A 21,705-nucleotide genomic window follows, 5' to 3' on the forward strand; every position below is an offset into this window, starting at 1 on the left:
CTATTTCTTGCAGTAACCGCTTCATCTCTACCTCCCCCCTGTACAAGCCACTAGTATTTAGACAATCTTCCACATTATAACTGTTAGACCTTTTATCCCTGATTAAAACTGTCCTGATGGCCAGGTTTACACCGCTATGTCATCTGCGGTCTCCTATTTCTTGCAGTGACCGCCTCACCCCTGTAAAAGTCTCTAGTATTTAGCCAATTCTTCCTCATTATAACTGTTAGACCTTTTATCCCTGATAAAACTGTTCTGCTAATGGCCAGGTTTACACTGCTATGTCATCTGCGGTCTCCTATTTCTTGCAGTAACTGCTTCATCTCTACCTCCCCCCTGTACAAGCCACTAGTATTTAGACAATTCTTCCACATTATAACTGTTAAGCCCCATACACACGATCGGACTTTGTACAAACTTTCCCGTGGACTTTTGTACAAAGGGCGTGGTCCACAAGTTTGTATTGCATACACACGGTCGGACTTTTGACAACATACACGAACGTAATGACGTCACAACGTACTGACGCCGCTTCAAAAGAGGACGTTCAATGACTCCTGCGCCACCTTTGGTCAACTTCTGTATTGTAAGTCTGATCGTTTGCATTGGCTCTGAGCATGCGTGTTTGTACCTTGTACAAAAGTCCGATGCCTTTGCATACACACGGTCGAACTTTGCTCCTTCGGACTTCTGTTGTCAAAAAGTTTGGTCCGTTCGCACAGCCAACAAAAGTCGTTGAAAACAGAAAAAGTTTGTCCGATGGAGCGCGCACACACAGTCGGATGTTGCTCCAAAACAGCTAATTTGCATGTTTGTTGTCAAAAAGTCCGACCGTGTGTACAGGCCTTTAGACCTTTTTTCCCCTGATAAAACTGTCCCTGATGGCCAAGTTTACACCGCTATGTCATCTGCAGTCTCCAATTTCTTGCAGTGACCGCCCGACCCCCGCCCCCCTGTACAAGTCTCTATTTAGCCAATTCTTCCTCATTATAGCTGTTAGACCTTTTATCCCCTGATAAAACCGTCCTGCTGATGGCCAGGTTTACACTGCTATGTCATCTGCGGTCTCTTAATTCTTGTAGGAAAAAGAAAAAAAGAAAAAACGCCAGCCTGTGCTGTTTTTTTTTTTTTTTTTTTTGTCTTTAATACATTTGGTCCTAGTTCTGCTCAGTTGACCCCTTCAATACCGGGCGCTCCCCTCCCCCTCCGGCCCAGGCCAATTTTCAGCTTTCAGGGCTGTCAGACTTTAAACGACAATTGCGTGGTGGGTCGTGTAACACCGTATTCATATGACATTTCTTTACACAAATAGAGCTTTCTTTTGGTGGTATTTACTCACCACTGGGGGTTTATTCTTTGCTAAATAAACTAAGAAGGACCAAACATTTTGGGGAAAAAAAGGTTTTTGTTAGTTTGCTTTAAAATTTTGTAAATAAGTAATTTTTCTCCTTCACTGATGGGCACCGATGGACACTGATGAGGCAGCACTGATGGGCACTGATGGACACTGATGAGGCAGCACTGATGGGCATCGATGGACACTGATGAGGCAGCACTGATGGGCACTGATGGACACTGATGAGGCAGCACTGATGGGCATCGATGGACACTGATGAGGCAGCACTGATGGGCACTGATGGGCACTGATTGACACTGATGAGGCAGCACTGATAGGCACTGATGAGGCAGCACTGATGAGGCAGCACTGATGAGGCAGCACTGATGGACACTGATGAGGCAGCTCTAATGGGCACTGATAAAGCAGCACTGATGAGGCAGCACTGATGGACACTGATGAGGCAGCTCTAATGGGCACTGATAAAGCAGCACTGATGAGGCAGCACTGATAGACACTAATGAGGCTGCACTGATGGGCACTGATGAGGCTGCCCTATGGGCACTGATAAGGTGGCACTGATAGGCAGCACTGATGGGCACTGATGAGGCAACCCCGATGGGCACTAATGAGGCAGCACTGATGGGCATTGAGTGGTGGCACTGATGAGGCTGCACTAATGGGCACTGATGGACACTGATGAGACAGCACTGGATGGGCACTGATGAGGCAGCACTGATGAGGAGGCACTAATGAGGCAGCACTGATGCACACTGATGAGGCCGCTCTAATGGGCACTGATGAGGCAGCACTGATGGGCACTGATGAGGCTCCCCTAAGGTGCACGGATAAGGTGGCACTGATGGGCACTGATGAGGCAATACCGATGGGCACTGATGAGGCAGTACTGATGGGCATTGAGAGGTGGCACTGATGAGGCTGCACTAATGGGCACCGATGGACACTGATGAGGCAGCACTGATGGGCACTGATGAGGCAGCACTGATGAGGAGGCACTAATGAGGCAGCACTGATGGACACTGATGAGGCAGCTCTAATGGGCACTGATGAGGCGGTACTGATGGGCACTGATGAGACAGAACTGATGGGCACTGATGGACACTGATGAGGCAACTCTGATGGACACTGATGAGGCAGCACTAATGGGCACTGATGAGGCAGCACTGATGGTAACTGATGAGGTAGCACTGATGGACACTGATGAGGCAGCACTGATGGACACTGATGAGGCAGCACTGATGGGCACTGATGAGATAGCACTAATGGGCACTGATGGGCACTGATGAGGAAGCACTGATGGGCACTGATGGACACTGATGAGGCTGCACTGGTGAGGGGACACTGACGAGGCATCACTAATGGACACTGATGAGGCAGCACTGATGGACACTGATGAGGCAGCGCTAACGGGCACTGATGAGGTGGCAATGATGGGCACTGATGAGGAGGCACTGATGAGGAGCCACTTATGAGCACTGATACAGCATTGATGGGCACTGATGCGGCTGCCCGATAATCCGGCCCCCGCTGATCAGTCTAGATGTCCTCTGTGTAGATTGCCGCTTACCGGCTCTCCTCCCCGCGATGTCAGCACGAGGGGCCGAAAAGTGATTAAAAAAATAAAAATAAAATAAATAAGAAGAAATGTAAAGCGCCCCGTCCCTCCTCGCTCGCCCCGCAGAAGCTCTAAACTCGTCACCTCTGGAGAGTCTCAAGTACCGCAGTTTGTCGCCATTCCAGGAGCGGGCGCCATTTTAAAGCGTGACGTGTTGGGTATCTATTTACTCGGCGGTAACCTCATCTTTTATATTTTACAAAAAAAATCTGGTTTATACTTTGTACTTTGTGTGTTTTTTGCATTCAAATGAATTTTTTGATATAAAAGTGATACAAAAAATTGCAGCAATCGCCGTTTTATTCTCTGGGGTCTCTGCTACAAATATATATATATATTTATATATCATGTTTGGAGATTCCAAGTAATTTTCTCGCAAATAATACCAATTTTTAGAAAAAGTGTGAGAAGAGTCTGGGGGGCCGCGCACCGGGGGGGGGGGGGGGGGGGGGGTAAAATTCCCGCCAACATCTGGTCTCCTTTGAAGAGCGATGGAGGACGAATATAGCGCACAGCTGCAGCTTTTCTCTCCTCCTCTCCAACGTTCGATGTGAGATTTTTAGATCTTCTTTCTCACACCTGGAGGGGAGAAGCCGCCGCCGCCGCCGCCGCGGGACGCAAAGAACGCGGCTCCAATCAGATGAGAGACGAATGTTGTCAACGGAAGAAATCCCAAAATAGACGCAGATCCCACAGACGGAATCCAAGACTTTCTCCCCCCCCCCCCCCCCCCCCCCCCGATGTCCTCCGTGGTCTCTGGTGATCCCGCCAGGAACAGGATTACGTCATGACATGGAGGACTACAGATCACCTCCCCTTCTCCAGGACACTTGGGGGGAGGTGTTCTGTAGTACTGCCCTAGGGTGACAATGCTTGCTCACTGTACCATAGGTATGGAGAAACAGGGTTGTCACCTTAAGACAAGACTACAGAACACTCATTCGCTCCTGAATATAGGGGGAGGTGTTCTATAGTCCTATTCTAGTGTGTCAACACTCACACGCCATACTGTATCTATGGAAGGTCAGTGTTGTCACTCTAGTACAGGACTACAGAACACCCCCTCCTCTTCTCCAGAACACAGATTAAGGTGTTCTATAGTCCGCTTCTGAATATAAGGGGAGGTGTTCTATAGTCCTATTCTAGGGTGACAACACTCACTCGCTATACTTTATCTATGGAGGGTCCGTGTTGTTGCCCTAGGGCAGGAGTACTGAACACCCCCCTCCCCTCTTCTCCAGAACACAGATTAAGGTGTTCTTTAGTCCGCTCCTGAATATAGGAGGAGGTGTTCTATAGTCCTATTCTAAGGTGTCAACACTCACTCACCATACTTTATCTATGCAGGGTCCATATTGTCACTCTAGTACAGGACTACAGAACATCCCCCTATCCTCTTCTCCAGAACACAGATTAAGGTGTTCTGTAGCCCAGGCCTGAATATGGGGGGGTGTACTATAGCCCTATTCTAGGGTGACATCACTTGCCACACTTTATCTATGGAGGGTCCGTGTTGTCACTCTAGTACAGGACTACAGAACACCCCCTCCCCTCTTCTCCAGAACACAGATTAAGGTGTTCTATAGTCCGCTCCTGAATATAGGAGGAGGTGTTCTATAGTCCTATTCTAGGGTGTCAACAATCACTCGCCATACTTTATCGATGGAAGGTCAACGTTGTCACCCTGGGCCAAGACTACTGAACACTCCCCCCTCTCCTCTTCTCCAGCATATAGCTGAAGGTGTTCTATAGACCTTTCCTAAGGCGAAAACAATGCTCCTCCATAGGTACAGTACAGTGCGTGAGCGTTGTCACCCTAGGAAAGGGCTACAAGTCACCTCCCCCTCTCCTCTTCTCCAGAACATAGGGGAAGGTGTTCTATAGTAATGGCCTAGGGTGACAGTGTTTGCTTACAGTTTTTCCTGGAAGGCAAAGCAGATTTAGTGTCAAGCGGCGACATACTATGCGTTTTTTTCCCGGGTGCAATATATATTTATTTTTATATAAATAAAATAAATATAAATAAATAATAAAATAAATATAAAATACATATATAAAAATTAAATACTTAAATATAAAATAAATATATATGAAGAAAAAAATTGAAATAAATCTAAAACCAAATTTTTCTGGGTGCATATATATTTATACATATATATATATATATATATATATATATATATATATATATATATATATATATATATATATATTTTTTTTTTTTTTTATTTATATATATTTATATATATATTTTTTATTTATATATATATATTTATATTTATTTATTTATATTTATTTATTTATTTTTATATATTTATATAAATAAAATAAATAATAAAATAAATATATAAAATATAAATACTTAAAATTTAAAATAAATATATATGAAAAAAAATATATAAATAAATATTAAAACCAAATTTTTCTGGAAGGCAAATCGGTCAAATCAGATTTTGTGTCAAGTGGCGACATGCTATGCGTTTTTCTGGGTGCATATATATTTATTTTTATATAAATAAAATAAATATAAATAAATAATAAAATAAATATAAAATACATATATAAAATATAATACTTAAAATATAAAATAAATATATATGAAGAAAAAAATTGAAATAAATCTAAAACCAAATTTTTCTGGGTGCATATATATTTATACATATATATATATATATATTTATCTATTTTTATATATTTATATTAATAAAATAAATAATAAAATAAATATATAAAATATAAATACTTAAATTTAAAATAATATATATGAAAAAAAATATATAAATAAATATAAAACCCAATTTTTCTGGAAGGCAAATCGGTCAAATCAGATTTAGTGTCCAAGTGGCGACATGCTATGCGTTTTTCTGGGTGCATATATATTTATGCATAAATATGTATATATATATATATTTATTTGTTTATTTTTATATATTTATATAAATAAAATAAATAATAAAATAAATATATATAAAATATAAATACTTAAATTTAAAATAAATATATATGAAAAAAATATATAAATAAATATAAAACCACATTTTTCTGGAAGGCAAATTGGTCAAATCAGATTTAGTGTCATGTGGCGACATGCTATGCGTTTTCCTGGGTGCATATATATTTATACATAAATATGTATATATATATATATATATATATATATATATATATATATATATATATTATTTGTTTATTTTTATATATTTATATAAATAAAATAAATAATAAAATAAATATATAAAATATAAATACTTAAATTTAAAATAAATATATATGAAAAAATATATATAAATAAATATAAAACCACATTTTTTCTGGAAGGCAAATTGGTCAAATCAGATTTATTATCAAGTGGCGACATGCTTCCCGTTTTTCCGGCGCCCACGTATTATTGGTAACATCTCAAAATAAAATCAGATGAATGAGTTAAAAAATTAGTTTATGCAAATCATGGACAGGTCACATGACCCCCCCCCCCCCCCATGCAAATTTTTTAAGGTTGTGGAAAATAGACACTCCTGCCCACTCATTTTGTAACATTTGCAGATTAAGTCAGGGTCGAGGTTGTGCAACCCCCTGCCCCCCCCCCCACCGAAGATCCCCCCCCCCCCTCCTAATTGTACCATTCCCACCATACGCGGCTCCCAGCCAGGTGCTGCAAAATCGCTGACCACGGACGCAGAGCAGCGCTGCAGCCTCCGGAGCCGGCGGTGAGTAAGCTGGGTCCCGGATGTCTGAGGTTTTGCAGCAGGTGGGAAGCGCGGCGGTTGGTTGGCACACGACTTTGCCGAGCTTCTCGTCACCCGTTTTGTTGTGTCGGAGGTGTTTGACACTTTCAGTCTTAACACTTTCCGCCCCGGGGTAAAAAAAAGGGGCTTTCCGCGCAGACGTGCCGACTCAGCGGGACCGGACGGACGACCCTGGGAACCCGCCAGCGCGGGCGTCAGTGGAAACCGATCAACCCAAAAATGAGTACTTCTCTTAGGAAAAAAAAAAAAGGATACAAAGTTAATGAAGTTTAAAGAATTTCTTTATTATCTGAGGCAATAAACAATAAAAGAAGAGAAGAAAATAAATATTGATAAAAATTGCAAGAAACACAAAACATGAAAAAAAAAAAAAAAAGGATACAACGTTAATGACGTTTAAAGAAATTCTTTATTATCTATTTGTTTATTATTTCTTTATTATCTGAGACAATAAACAAATAATAAAAGAAGAGAAGAAAATAAATATTTATAAAAATTGCAAGAACAACAAAACATGAAAAAAAAAAAAAAAAAAAGGTTCAATGTTAATGACGTTTAAAGAATTTATTTACTATCTATTTGTTTATTATTTCTTTAATATCTGAGACAATAAACAAATGATAAAAGAAGAGAAGAAAATAAATATTGATAAAAATTGCAAGAAACATGAAAAAAAAAAAAGGATACAACGTTAACGATGTTTAAAGAATTTATTTATTATCTGAGACAATAAACACATAATAAAAAAAAAGAAGAAATTAAATATTTATAAAAATTGCAAGAAACACAAAACATGAAAAAAAAAATACAACGTTAATGACGTTTAAAAAATCTATTTATTATCTATTTGTTTATTATTTCCTTATTATCTGAGACAATAAACAAATAATAAAATAAGAGAAGAAAATAGATATTTATAAAAATTGCAAGAAATACAAAACATGAAAAAAAAAAGGATACAACCTTAATGACTTTAAAGAATGTATTTATTATCTATTTGTTTATTATTTCTTTAATATCTGAGACAATAAACAAATGATAAAAGAAGAGAAGAAAATAAATATTGATAAAAATTGCAAGAAACACGAAACATGAAAAAAAAAAAGGATATAACGTTAATGACGCTTAAAGAATTTATTTATTATCTATTTGTTTATTATTTCTTTAATATCTGAGACAATTAACAAATAATAAAAGAAGAGGAGAAAATAGATATTTATAAAAATTGCAAGAAATACAAAACATGAAAAAAAAAAAAGAATACAACGTTAACGATGTTTAAAGAATTTATTTATTATCTGAGACAATGAACAAATAATAAAAGAAGAGAAGAAAATAAATATTGATAAAATTGCAAGAAACACAAAACATGAAAAAAAAAGGATACAACCTTAATGACTTTAAAGAATTTATTTATTATCTATTTGTTTATTATTTCTTTAATATCTGAGACAATAAACAAATAATAAAAGATGAGAAGAAAATAAATATTGATAAAAATTGCAAGAAACACAAAACATGAAAAAAAAATTATACAATGTTAATGACGTTTAAAGAATTTCTTTATTATCCGAGACAATAAACAAATAATAAAAGAAGAGAAGAAAATAAATATTGATAAAATTGCAAGAAACACAAAACATGAAAAAAAAAAGGATACAACGTTAATGATGTTTAAAGAATTTCTTTATTATATATTTGTTTATTATTTTTCTATTATCTGAGACAATAAACAAATAATAAAAGAAGAGAAGAAAATAAATATTTATAAAAGTTGCAAGAAATACAAAACATGAAAAAAAAAAAAGAATACAACGTTAACGATGTTTAAAGAATTTATTTATTATCTGAGACAATGAACAAATAATAAAAGAAGAGAAGAAAATAAATATTGATAAAATTGCAAGAAACACAAAACATGAAAAAAAAAAGGATACAACGTTAATGATGTTTAAAGAATTTCTTTATTATATATTTGTTTATTATTTTTCTATTATCTGAGACAATAAACAAATAATAAAAGATGAGAAGAAAATAAATATTGATAAAAATTGCAAGAAACACAAAACATGAAAAAAAAATTATACAATGTTAATGACGTTTAAAGAATTTCTTTATTATCCGAGACAATAAACAAATAATAAAAGAAGAGAAGAAAATAAATATTGATAAAATTGCAAGAAACACAAAACATGAAAAAAAAAAAGGATACAACGTTAATGATGTTTAAAGAATTTCTTTATTATATATTTGTTTATTATTTTTCTATTATCTGAGACAATAAACAAATAATAAAAGAAGAGAAGAAAATAAATATTTATAAAAATTGCAAGAAACACAAAACATGAAAAAAAAGGATACAATGTTAATGATGTTCAAAGAATTTCTTTATTAACTGAGATAATAAACAAATAATAAAAGAAGAGAAGAAAATAAATATTTATAAAAATTGCAAGAAACACAAAACATGAAAAAAAAAAGGATACAATGTTAATGATGTTCAAAGAATTTCTTTATTATATATTTGTTTATTATTTTTCTATTATCTGAGACAATAAACAAATAATAAAAGAAGAGAAGAAAATAAATATTTATAAAAATTGCAAGAAACACAAAACATGAAAAAAAAATTATACAACGTTAATGACTTTTAAAGAATGTATTTATTATCTATTTGTTTATTATTTCTTTATTATCTAAGACAATAAACAAATAATAAAAGAAGAGAAGAAAATAAATATTTATAAAAATTGCAAGACACATGGAACATGAAAAAAAAAAAAAGGATACAACATTAATGACGTTTACAGAATTTATTTATTATCTGAGACAATAAACAAATAATAAAAGAAGAGAAGAAAATAAATATTTATACAAATTGCAAGAAACACAAAACATGAAAAAAAAATTATACAACGTTAATGACTTTTAAAGAATGTATTTATTATCTATTTGTTTATTATTTCTTTATTATCTAAGACAATAAACAAATAATAAAAGAAGAGAAGAAAATAAATATTTATAAAAATTGCAAGAAACACAAAACATGAAAAAAAAAGGATACAACGTTAATGACGTTTAAAGAATTTCTTTATTATCTGAGACAATAAACAAATAATAAAAGAAGAGAAGAAAATAAATATTTATACAAATTGCAAGAAACACAAAACATGAAAAAAAAAAAAAAGGATACAACGTTAATGACTTTTAAAGAATTTATTTATTATCTATTTGTTTATTTTTTCTTTATTATCTGAGACAATAAACAAATAATAAAAGAAGAGAAGAAAATAAATATTTATAAAAATTGCAAGAAACACAAAACATGAAAAAAAAAAAGGATACAACGTTAATGACTTTTAAAGAATTTATTTATTATCTATTTGTTTATTATTTCTTTATTATCTAAGACAATAAACAAATAATAAGAGAAGAGAAGAAAATAAATATTTATAAAAAATGCAAGAAACACAAAACATGAAAAAAAAAAATTATACAACGTTAATGATGTTTAAAGAATTTCTTTATTATCTGAGACAATAAACAAATAATAAAAGAAGAGAAGAAAATAAATATTTATAAAAATTGCAAGAAACACAAAACATGAAAAAAAAAGGATACAACGTTAATGACTTTTAAAGAATGTATTTATTATCTATTTGTTTATTATTTTTCTATTATCTGAAATAACATGAAACATGAAAAAAACAAAACAAAAAAAAAACCATTGCAGAGCGCAGCAACTTCTTGGGAAAAATTCTCGACAGAAATCAATGGAAAGTATCAAATTTAAACAATTTCTGCCCTCCGGATGTGTCTCTGCATACACATTGTACACGCATTTGTGATGCGTTTTCAATGCGCTCCATTTTTTTTTACATTTTTTTTATTTTTCTTTATTTAGACACTTGCAAAATCCAGGACAATGTGAGTTTTTTTGGTGCGTTGACATGCGTTCCCCTGTATTTTTTTGGGTGTTGACATGTTTGGTATCAATTCACTCGATGCAGTCCAATCTTTTTTTTTTATATATATTGTATTTAAAAATTAGGTATTGATATGTTGGGTATCTATTTACTCGAAAGCTTCCCCCATCTTTTATATTGTACCTAAAAATTGGGTATTTACACGTTTGGTATCTATTTACTCGATGCGACCCAAACATGTCAATACCTCATTTTTAGGTACGATATAAAAGATCGAGTCGCATCGAGTAAATAGATACCCAAACATGTCAATACCCAATTTTGGGGGTCTCTCTGTTCCGTCGTTATGACTTTTACTGTTGCATTAAAGTCATTTTTATGTTTTTCTTCTGGCAGCACAAATCGAGATCATTCCTTGTAAGATCTGCGGGGACAAATCCTCCGGAATCCACTATGGTGTCATCACCTGCGAAGGATGTAAGGTGAGGGGACACGGGGGGGGGGGGGGGGGGGTCGTTCCATTTCATAGGTTTTTCCTTTTTACTATACACATCCAATCTTTGTTTTGCAAATAAACATTTTCCATCTGACAAAGGATGTTCAGAGCACTAGGGTTAGCCAACCCCTTCCCGTCCAGCCCTGGCCTCCCTTTAAGTGAGTCCTTGCACCGGGGGGGGGGGGGGGGAGAGTTGGGACAACTCCAACCAAATGACTGCTACGGTTAGCTAATCACCATTGCGGAGATTTCCCTTCACTTCCTGTCCCATAGCCAAACAGGAAGTGAGAGGAAATACCTGCAAATTAAGGGAATTCCTATCCCCCCCCCCCCTCCCCCAGGTCACCAGAACTAGAGTCCTCATTGGAAGATTTCACCTCTGTTATTTTTTCGGGGGACAACCCAAAATTTGTGATTTTCTTTTACTTTCCCCTTTATTGGTAATTGTAAAAACAGGACAAATAGAGAGGGAGAATCTCCTTAACGAGGACAGCAATAAAAACTTCTATTTAATTATTAATACTTTTTTTTTTAGTCCGTATAATAAAATATATATAAATATATATAATGAAAAATTATGGTTGATATCTCCAGACGGGGACAGCAATAAAAACTGATAGGGGTTCTAATCCTTCTTCACTCCATCCAAAACCAAAAAAAAAAATATTATTGTTTATTTTTAATATATATTAATAATAAATGTATTTATTTTTAGTCCTGACCATAAAATTTATAAACATATAAAAAATAAATAAAAATGATGGTTGATGGTCTCCAGATGGGGGCAGCAATAAAAACTGATAGGGGTTCTAATCCTTCTCCACTCCATCCAAAACAACAACAAAAAAAAATATTTGGACTTGAATATTTTTTTATTTTATTTATTTACTATTATTTTTTTTATTTATTGATTTAACAATATTAATTTTATTTATTATTTTATTATTAATACATTTGTTTTAGTCCGTCTAATAAAATATATAAATATATAAAATGAAAAATTATGGTTGATATCTCCAGGCGGGGACAGCAATAAAAACTGATAGGGGTTCTAATCCTTCTCCACTCCATCCAAAACCAAAAAAAAATAATATTACTATTTATTTTTAATATATATTAATAATAAATGTATTTATTTTTAGTCCTGACCATAAAATTTATAAACATATAAAAAATAAATAAAAATGATGGTTGATGGTCTCCAGATGGAGGCAGCAATAAAAACTGATAGGGGTTCTAATCCTTCTCCACTCCATCCAAAACAACAACAAAAAAAAATATTTGGACTTGAATATTTATTTATTTTATTTATTTACTATTATTTATTTATTGATTTAACATTATTAATTTTATTTATTATTTTATTATTAATACTTTTTTTTAGTCCGTCTAATAAAATATATAAATATATAAAATTTAAAATGACGGTTGATATCTCCAGGCGGGGACAGCAATAAAAACTGATAGGGGTTCTAATCCTTCTGCACTCCATCCAAAACAACAAAAAAAAAAAAAATATTTGGACTTGAATATTTTTTTATTTTATTTATTTACTATTATTTTTTTTATTTATTGATTTAACAATATTAATTTTATTTATTATTTTATTATTAATACATTTTTTTTAGTCCGTCTAATAAAATATATAAATATATAAAATGAAAAATTATGGTTTATATCTCCAGGCGGGGACAGCAATAAAAACTGATAGGGGTTCTAATCCTTCTCCACTCCATCCAAAACTACAAAAAAAAATGTACTTGAATATTTATTCTTTTTATTTATTATTATTTATTTTTTTATTTAATATTATTTATTTTATTTATTCATTTATTAATAATAATTTATTTATTTTTAGTCCAGACCATGAAATATATAAAACCTAAATAAAAATAATGGTTGATGGTCTCCAGACGGGGACAGCTGATAGGGGTTCTAATCCTTCTCCACTCCATCCAAAACAAAACAAAAATAAAAAAATTTGGACTTGAATATTTTTTAATTTTATTTATTTACTATTATTTATTTTTTTATTTATTGATTTAACATTATTAATTGTATTTATTATTTTATTATTAATACTTTGTTTTTAGTCCGTCTAATAAAATATATAAATATATAAAATGAAAAATGACAGTTGATATCTCCAGACAGGGACAGCAATACAAAACTCATAGGGGTTCTAATCCTTCTCCACTCCATCCAAAACTCCAAAAAAAAAATTGACTTGAATATTTATTCTTTTTATTTATTATTATTTTTTTTTTATTTATTAATTTAATATTATTAATTTTATTTATTCATTTATTAATAATAATAATAATTTATTTATTTTTAGTCCTGACCATGAAATATATATATATATATAAAAAAAAAAAAAAATGATGGTTGATGGTCTCCAGGCGGACAGTTGGGGGTGGATAGAAAACAAAGCGGCGGCTTCTTCTCACACCTCTCTCGTAATGTCCCCGCAGGGGTTCTTCCGGAGGAGCCAGCAGGGGAAGCCGATCTATTCCTGCAGTCAGCAACAGAGCTGCCAGATCGATCGATCCAACAGGAACCGGTGCCAGCACTGCCGCCTGCAGAAGTGCCTGTCCCTGGGCATGTCACGGGATGGTAAGACGGAGACCAAAAACATTTTGGGCCAAGGAGTGAACCTCCACTTTAAAGCCCAACTGTAGCCAAAAGATTAATTTTGCTGTGCATTGATTCGGGAATGGTCGAGGGTTTTTATGGTCACCTGCATCCACATTTGGCACGTTTCTGACTCACTTCCTGTTGGGACAGGAAGTGATGGTAAATGTCTTCAATGGGGACACAGACAAAAAAGAAAGAATGACCCCTTCTTTAGTAGAATGGGGAAGGGTTAGAGCCTCTGACTAATGCCACAGAGGTCCACTAGGGTGTCTCTAGATGACACAGCATAGCCCGGAAGCGCTCTTGAAGTCACGAGGCTTCCAGGAGTGAAATGGGATGCTCTAGAGTACACTAAAAATATCGAGAGCACAAAGGGGTGCATTGGGGGGGGGGGGGGTCACAGGATACTCTGGGGTGAACTTCAGCCATGGATCTCAAAGGGGTGCACTGGGGTCACTAGGTGATATAGGATGCTGTGGCGGGGTAGACTGGAGTCACAGAGCACACAGGGGAGCACTGGGGTCACTAGGTGACATAGGATGCTGTGGCGGGGTAGACTGGGGTCACAGAGCACACAGGGGAGCACTGGGGTCACTAGGTGACATAGGATGCTGTGGCGGGGTAGACTGGGGTCACAGAGCACACAGGGGAGCACTGGGGTCACTAGGTGACATAGGATGCTGTGGCGGGGTAGACTGGGGTCACAGAGCACACAGGGGAGCACTGGGGTCACTAGGTGATATAGGATGCTGTGGCGGGGTAGACTGGGGTCACAGAGCACACAGGGGAGCACTGGGGTCACTAGGTGACACACAATGCTGTGAGGGGCACCAGAGACACCAAGCTCACAGGATCCCATTGGGGTTACCCGCAGACACATGTTGCTCAAGGGAGCACAAATGGGCGCACTGGGGGTCACTGGATGCTCTTGAGTACACTAATAGTCATTGGTCACCCAGAGGCTGGTACAGAGGACACAACGGACATGAGGGTAGAGGTAAGGTGGCTTGGCTTAAAGCATATGAGAATGGAAAAAAAAAGGCCTTCAAAGATAGGACATCCTTCTCACGCCCATCAGGCTTGGCTCCTTGTTTGCTTGGCCTCCACTCGTATATGTCTAAGGTGGTGGAAAATTTGGGTCACCAGAATGTCCTAAGAATATCTGTTCCATCCCATAGTAGACTTCTGAGGGACCACAAGAGGTATATCATGGAAGTTCATGTCTGGTGGGCAAAGAGGAGGAACTTATTGATATAGACTGAAGCCCATTATGGTCATCATGGATAACCATAGACAAAGATGATTGAGTACGAGAGTTGGGATTTTAGTACTGGATGCATCATGGAAGTTCATGTTTGGTGGGCATAGAGGAGGAACCTATTGATATAAACTGAAGCCCATTATGGTCATCATGGATAACCATAGACAAAGATGATTGAGTACGAGAGTTGGGATTTTAGTACTGGATGCATCATGGAAGTTCATGTTTGGTGGGCATAGAGGAGGAACCTATTGATATAGACTGAAGCCCATTATGGTCGTGGATAACCATAGACAAAGATGATTGAGTACGAGAGTTGGGATTTTAGTATTGGATGCATCATGGAAGTTCATGTTTGGTGGGCAGAGAGGAGGAACCTATTGATATAGACTGAAGCCCATTATGGTCGTGGATAACCATAGACAAAGATGATTGAGTACGAGAGTTGGGATTTTAGTATTGGATGCATCATGGAAGTTCATGTTTGGTGGGCATAGAGGAGGAACCTATTGATATAGACTGAAGCCCATTATGGTCATCATGGATAACCATAGACAAAGATGATTGAGTACGAGAGTTGGGATTTTAGTATTGGATGCATCATGGAAGTTCATGTTTGGTGGGCAGAGAGGAGGAACCTATTGATATAGACTGAAGCCCATTATGGTCGTGGATAACCATAGACAAAGATGATTGAGTACGAGAGTTGGGATTTTAGTATTGGATGCATCATGGAAGTTCATGTTTGGTGGGCATAGAGGAGGAACCTATTGATATAGACTGAAGCCCATTATGGTCGTGGATAACCATAGACAAAGATGATTGAGTACGAGAGTTGGGATTTTAGTACTGGATGCATCATGGAAGTTCATGTTTGGTGGGCAGAGAGGAGGAACCTATTGATATAGACTGAAGCCCATTATGGTCATCATGGATAACCATAGACAAAGATGATTGAGTACGAGAGTTGGGATTTTAGTATTGGATGCATCATGGAAGTTCATGTTTGGTGGGCATAGAGGAGGAACCTATTGATATAGACTGAAGCCCATTATGGTCGTGGATAACCATAGACAAAGATGATTGAGTACGAGAGTTGGGATTTTAGTATTGGATGCATCATGGAAGTTCATGTTTGGTGGGCAGAGAGGAGGAACCTATTGATATAGACTGAAGCCCATTATGGTCGTGGATAACCATAGACAAAGATGATTGAGTACGAGAGTTGGGATTTTAGTATTGGATGCATCATGGAAGTTCATGTTTGGTGGGCATAGAGGAGGAACCTATTGATATAGACTGAAGCCCATTATGGTCATCATGGATAACCATAGACAAAGATGATTGAGTACGAGAGTTGGGATTTTAGTATTGGATGCATCATGGAAGTTCATGTTTGGTGGGCATAGAGGAGGAACCTATTGATATAGACTGAAGCCCATTATGGTCATCATGGATAACCATAGACAAAGATGATTGAGTACGAGAGTTGGGATTTTAGTACTGGATGCATCATGGAAGTTCATGTTTGGTGGGCAGAGAGGAGGAACCTATTGATATAGACTGAAGCCCATTATGGTCATCATGGATAACCATAGACAAAGATGATTGAGTACGAGAGTTGGGATTTTAGTATTGGATGCATCATGGAAGTTCATGTTTGGTGGGCATAGAGGAGGAACCTATTGATATAGACTGAAGCCCATTATGGTCGTGGATAACCATAGACAAAGATGATTGAGTACGAGAGTTGGGATTTTAGTACTGGATGCATCATGGAAGTTCATGTTTGGTGGGCAGAGAGGAGGAACCTATTGATATAGACTGAAGCCCATTATGGTCATCATGGATAACCATAGACAAAGATGATTGAGTACGAGAGTTGGGATTTTAGTATTGGATGCATCATGGAAGTTCATGTTTGGTGGGCATAGAGGAGGAACCTATTGATATAGACTGAAGCCCATTATGGTCGTGGATAACCATAGACAAAGATGATTGAGTACGAGAGTTGGGATTTTAGTACTGGATGCATTCCAGGAGAACGCTGTTATGGTGGATTTGCTTTTTTATTTATTTATTTTTTGGTTAATGAAATGTTTTCAATTTCCATTATAGCCGTAAAATTTGGCCGAATGTCCAAGAAGCAGCATGATATCATCCAGGCCGAGGTGCAGAAACTTCAAAGGGAGGGGCCTTCAAGTCTGCAGAGGACGGAACCCCAGGTGGACCAACCAACCTCAACGTCTCCCGAACTGGGTCACACCATCCCACATTCCCTATGGACCGGCCGGTGGGATTCTTCCTGCTCCGCGCGCTCCTGTTCAGCACCCAGGATGCAGTTGCAGAAGGACCTCCTTGTCCACCATTCCAACGCTCCAGAAAAGACGCATTCGGAAGCCTTTCTTCGAAAAAGCTACCTCAGAGAGCAACAACTTCACCTGGAGCACACTAGACCAACCGCATTCCAAGGCGTGGAGTCCTACGGCAACGTCATCAGCAGCTGTTTACTTCCAGAGTGCGTCATTTCGGCGACAGAGCTTGGTGAGTACATCGGAACTGGTTGGAGGTTGGTTGGAGGTACAATCGATGCTTCTAAAATACTTCATACGTCATACTTCCTTAAATTTAGAGATGTTTGCCCCTTGCTGATCATTTGCGTCCTCCACAACCTCTTCGTGGATCATTCATTTTTCTTGCTTGGTCTTCCAATCCCCAGAGCTTTTGACGCAGAACGTAGTGCTTGCCCACCAAGAAACATGCCAGTTCAGACAAGAGAACCTCCATGTCCTGCGATGGGAAACCTTCTCTACGGCAGAGTTGCAAAGCTTCCACCACAAGGCAAGTTAAATTGAACCTCTTTCTATCTTCCCTATCTCCAGAAATGGTAACCAGTGTAGAAAAAGACAAATCTTCAAATTCCTAGCACCCTGGAACACGCAAAATATTAAACCGGTCAACCTGAAGAAACCAAACCCCATATTCCATTAGCGGTCTAAAAAAGTTAACATACATGTCCTGTATTTCTCTTGTCTTTGAGCAGCCTATGGACCAGATGTGGGAACGCTGTGTATGCCACGTCACCGATGCCATCCAGTATATTGTGGAGTTTGCCAAACGGCTTAGTGGCTTCATGGACCTGAATCCGAATGACCAGATTGTACTTCTAAAAGCAGGTAATGGAACTTTCACCATCGTCTTCCAAGTGGCCCCTAAAAACGGTCTCCAAACTGCAGCCCAGGAGCCGGATGTGGCCCTTTGCATGCCTTTTTCCGGCCTGTGGGGTACTATTCCATCCATTGACACCAACAATGAGGAATAATTCCTGTTGCTGACACCAACGATGGGGCATAAGTCTTGTTGCTAACACATTGTTTATTCCCACTGGCCCTAGTCCACCCCTCCAAAGTCTGATGGACAGTAAACTGGCCCTTTGTTTAGAAAGTTTGGAGACACCTGCTGTACATCATAGATATCTTTCAAAAAATACTACATACATGTATGGGCAAAGGTATGTGGACCCCATCCCAAAAAACAGGCGTCTCCAGTGTAGGGTATTGGTAATACTCCATCATACAATGACATTGTAGACAACTGTGCGCTTCCAACCTTGTGGTAACAGCATGGTGAAGACCCTTTTCGGTTCCCCCATGACTGTCCCTTCTATACACAAGCCAGGCTCCATAAAGACATGACGTGACCAGTTTGGTGCTGAGGAATGCAAGTGTCCTGCACAGAGCCCTGACCTCAACCCTTACTGAACACCTTTGGGATGAATTGGCACGCTGATGGTGAGCCAGGTCTTTTTTGGTGCCCGCTGTTGGTCTTATTCTGACTGCAATACTTGTCATTGACCAAGAAGAATGGGGTTCAGCCACTAGAAGTCCAAGAAGATGTGGCCATCCCTCCAAATGACTGAGTTCATGGGGCATACAAAGCCAACTCCATTAAGACATGGTGTGACCAGTGTGGTGTGGAGGAACTTGAGCGTCCTGCACAGAACCCCGACCTCAACCCTACTGAACACCTTTGGGATGAGTTGGAACGCTGATGAGCCAGTTCTTTTTTGGTGCCCAGTGTGTGGCACACAAGCCAGGTCTTTTTATCCAACATCGGTACCTGCCCTCACTAATGGACACAAATTATGGGTAAAATTCCCAGACTGACCAGTTTGGTGTGGAGGTTGCTTCTGTAGGTTTGGAGATCATGGTGGACTGACTCATTCGGTTGTAGGTCAATGGTTAGGAAGAGATTGGAAGAGTTCTCTTCTGATACTTTCTGCCCCACTGTACCGGTAGGAGGTGGTCAGCCTTTTTTGGGGGCCTGGGCTGCCGCCTTTGGGTACGGCCTTGAGATTGTTTCCGCGTGTACTAGTAGAAGTCGAAAAAAAGGGGGCGCCCAAATTCCAATGAAGTGCAAGTCGAGAAGTGGACTTGAGGTCATTTATTGAAAGTTGCAAAAAAATGGTCAAGCCAACTCGTTTTGGGGGGACAAAAGACCCCCCCCCCCCAAGGCTGCTGCTGTTTGCTGATGGTGAACGGGGAAAAGATCCAAAACAAGTGTGTCTGTGACACCAAGATCAGAATGATCTATGTCCGTTGTGTCTGCAACACCAGTATAGATGCAAGCACAGCAAACATAGATCATTCCGATCTTGGTGTCACAGACACACTTGTTTGGGATCTTTCCTCATTTACCATCAGCAAACAGCAGCAGCTCTGAGGAAGGGGGGAAGTTTTGTTTTCTCCCGAAACGTGTTGGCTTGACCATTTGTTGCAGCTTTCAATAAACAACCTCAAATCCACCTGCATTTCATTGGATATTGGGCGCTCCCTCTTTTTTCTACCTCTATGAGTTTGGTGTAGAGGAACTCACGTAGCCTACACAGAGCCCCGACCTCAACCCTACTGAACACCTTTGGGATGAGCCAGGTTTTCTGATCAAACATGGGCGCTCCCTCTTTTTTTCTTCCTCTACCAATTTGGTGTAGAGGAACTCGCGTATCCTACACAGATCCCCAACCTCAACCCTACTGAACACCTTTGGGATGAGCCAAGTTTTCTGATCCAACATGGGCGCTCCCTCTTTTTTCTACCGCTACCAGTTTGATGTAGAGGAACTCATATAGCCTACACAGAGCCCCAACCTCAACCCTACTGAACACCTTTGGGATGAGCCAGGTCTTCTGATCCAACATGGGCGCTCCCTCTTTTCTCTACCTCTACCAGTTTGGTGTAGAGGAACTCGCGTATCCTACACAGATCCCCAACCTCAACCCTACTGAACACCTTTGGGATGAGCCAGGTTTTCTGATCCAACATGGGCGCTCCCTCTTTTTTCTACCTCTACCAGTTTGGTGTAGAGGAACTCGAGTAGCCTACACAGAGCCCCAACCTCAACCCTACTGAACACCTTTGGGATGAGCCAGGTCTTCTGATCCAACATGGGCGCTCCCTCTTTTTTCTACTTCTACCAGTTTGGTGTAGAGGAACTCGAGTAGCCTACACAGAGCCCCAACCTCAACCCTACTGAACACCTTTGGAGTGAGCCAGGTCTTCTGATCCAACATGGGCGCTCCCTCTTTTCTCTACCTCTACCAGTTTGGTGTAGAGGAACTCGAGTAGCCTACATAGATCCCCAACCTCAACCCTACTGAACACCTTTGGGATGAGCCAGGTTTTCTGATCCAACATGGGCGCTCCCTCTTTTTTTCTTCCTCTACCAATTTGGTGTAGAGGAACTCGCGTATCCTACACAGAGCCCCAACCTCAACCCTACTGAACACCTTTGGGATGAGCCAAGTTTTCTGATCCAACATGGGCGCTCCCTCTTTTTTCTACCTCTACCAGTTTGGTGTAGAGGAACTCGCGTATCCTACACAGAGCCCCAACCTCAACCCTACTGAACACCTTTGGGATGAGCCAGGTTTTCTGATCCAACATGGGCGCTCCCTCTTTTTTCTACCTCTACCAGTTTGGTGTAGAGGAACTCGAGTAGCCTACACAGATCCCCGACCTCAACCCTACTGAACACCTTTGGGGTGAGCCAAGTTTTCTGATCCAACATCAGCACCTGACCTTAAAAATGGGCCCAAATTCCCACAGACAGCCCCCAAAATCTTATAGGAAGCCTCCTCAGAAGAGTGTAGGCTCTTATTGCTACAAAGGGGAGGGGGTGGGAGATTCAACATTAACTTCCATGGTTTTGTAATGGAATATTAATGAAGCTCATATAGGTGTGACGGTCAGACATTTTGGTACGTCATAGATATCATCTTCTAAACATTTATTGTAGGTCTTGTCTCCGATGTGGACCTCACAGAGCCTAAATGAGGTCTCCTTTTATTGTCTTCTAGGTGCCATGGAGCTGCTGCTTATAAGAATGAGCCGGGCATTTAACTGTTACAATAACGCAGTCTACTTTGAAGGCAAATACGCTCAACTGGAACTCTTCCATTCTTTGGGTAAGAGCAAAATGCCAAAAATGCTTTGACATATCTCCATAGATCTTGACCCGTCTACATTGTATGGCCACCTGCTGATTCAGTAGAATCCACAGACAGCTCAACACTCCATTAAGACACAGCAGTTGAAACCAACGCAGTTTTACGCCACAAAGTACATTACAGGGAAAGACAACAGGGTTAATTTACTAAAAATGGAAAAAT

The 21,705-nt window shown here is 38.3% G+C and overlaps 1 protein-coding gene across 3 annotated transcripts in view; it reads left to right on the forward strand.

Moving 5' to 3' along the window:
* Positions 1-21,705, forward strand: part of LOC143942571 (nuclear receptor ROR-gamma-like) — a 43,699-nt gene that overhangs the window by 17,041 nt on the left and 4,953 nt on the right. For 2 of the 3 annotated variants that reach the window (XM_077463922.1, XM_077463923.1), the window contains exons 2-7: positions 11,041-11,126; positions 13,615-13,756; positions 17,157-17,582; positions 17,758-17,879; positions 18,082-18,214; positions 21,394-21,501. In XM_077463922.1, the coding sequence (XP_077320048.1) occupies positions 11,041-11,126; positions 13,615-13,756; positions 17,157-17,582; positions 17,758-17,879; positions 18,082-18,214; positions 21,394-21,501 (1,017 nt within the window). The remainder of the gene's footprint in view (positions 1-11,040; positions 11,127-13,614; positions 13,757-17,156; positions 17,583-17,757; positions 17,880-18,081; positions 18,215-21,393; positions 21,502-21,705) is intronic. The other variant, XM_077463924.1, reaches the window with a different exon arrangement.

This window comes from Lithobates pipiens, unplaced genomic scaffold (genome assembly GCF_037356315.1).
Source record: "Lithobates pipiens isolate NorthernLeopardFrog02 unplaced genomic scaffold, aLitPip1_a1.2 Scaffold_30, whole genome shotgun sequence".
Taxonomy (NCBI): domain Eukaryota; kingdom Metazoa; phylum Chordata; class Amphibia; order Anura; family Ranidae; genus Lithobates; species Lithobates pipiens.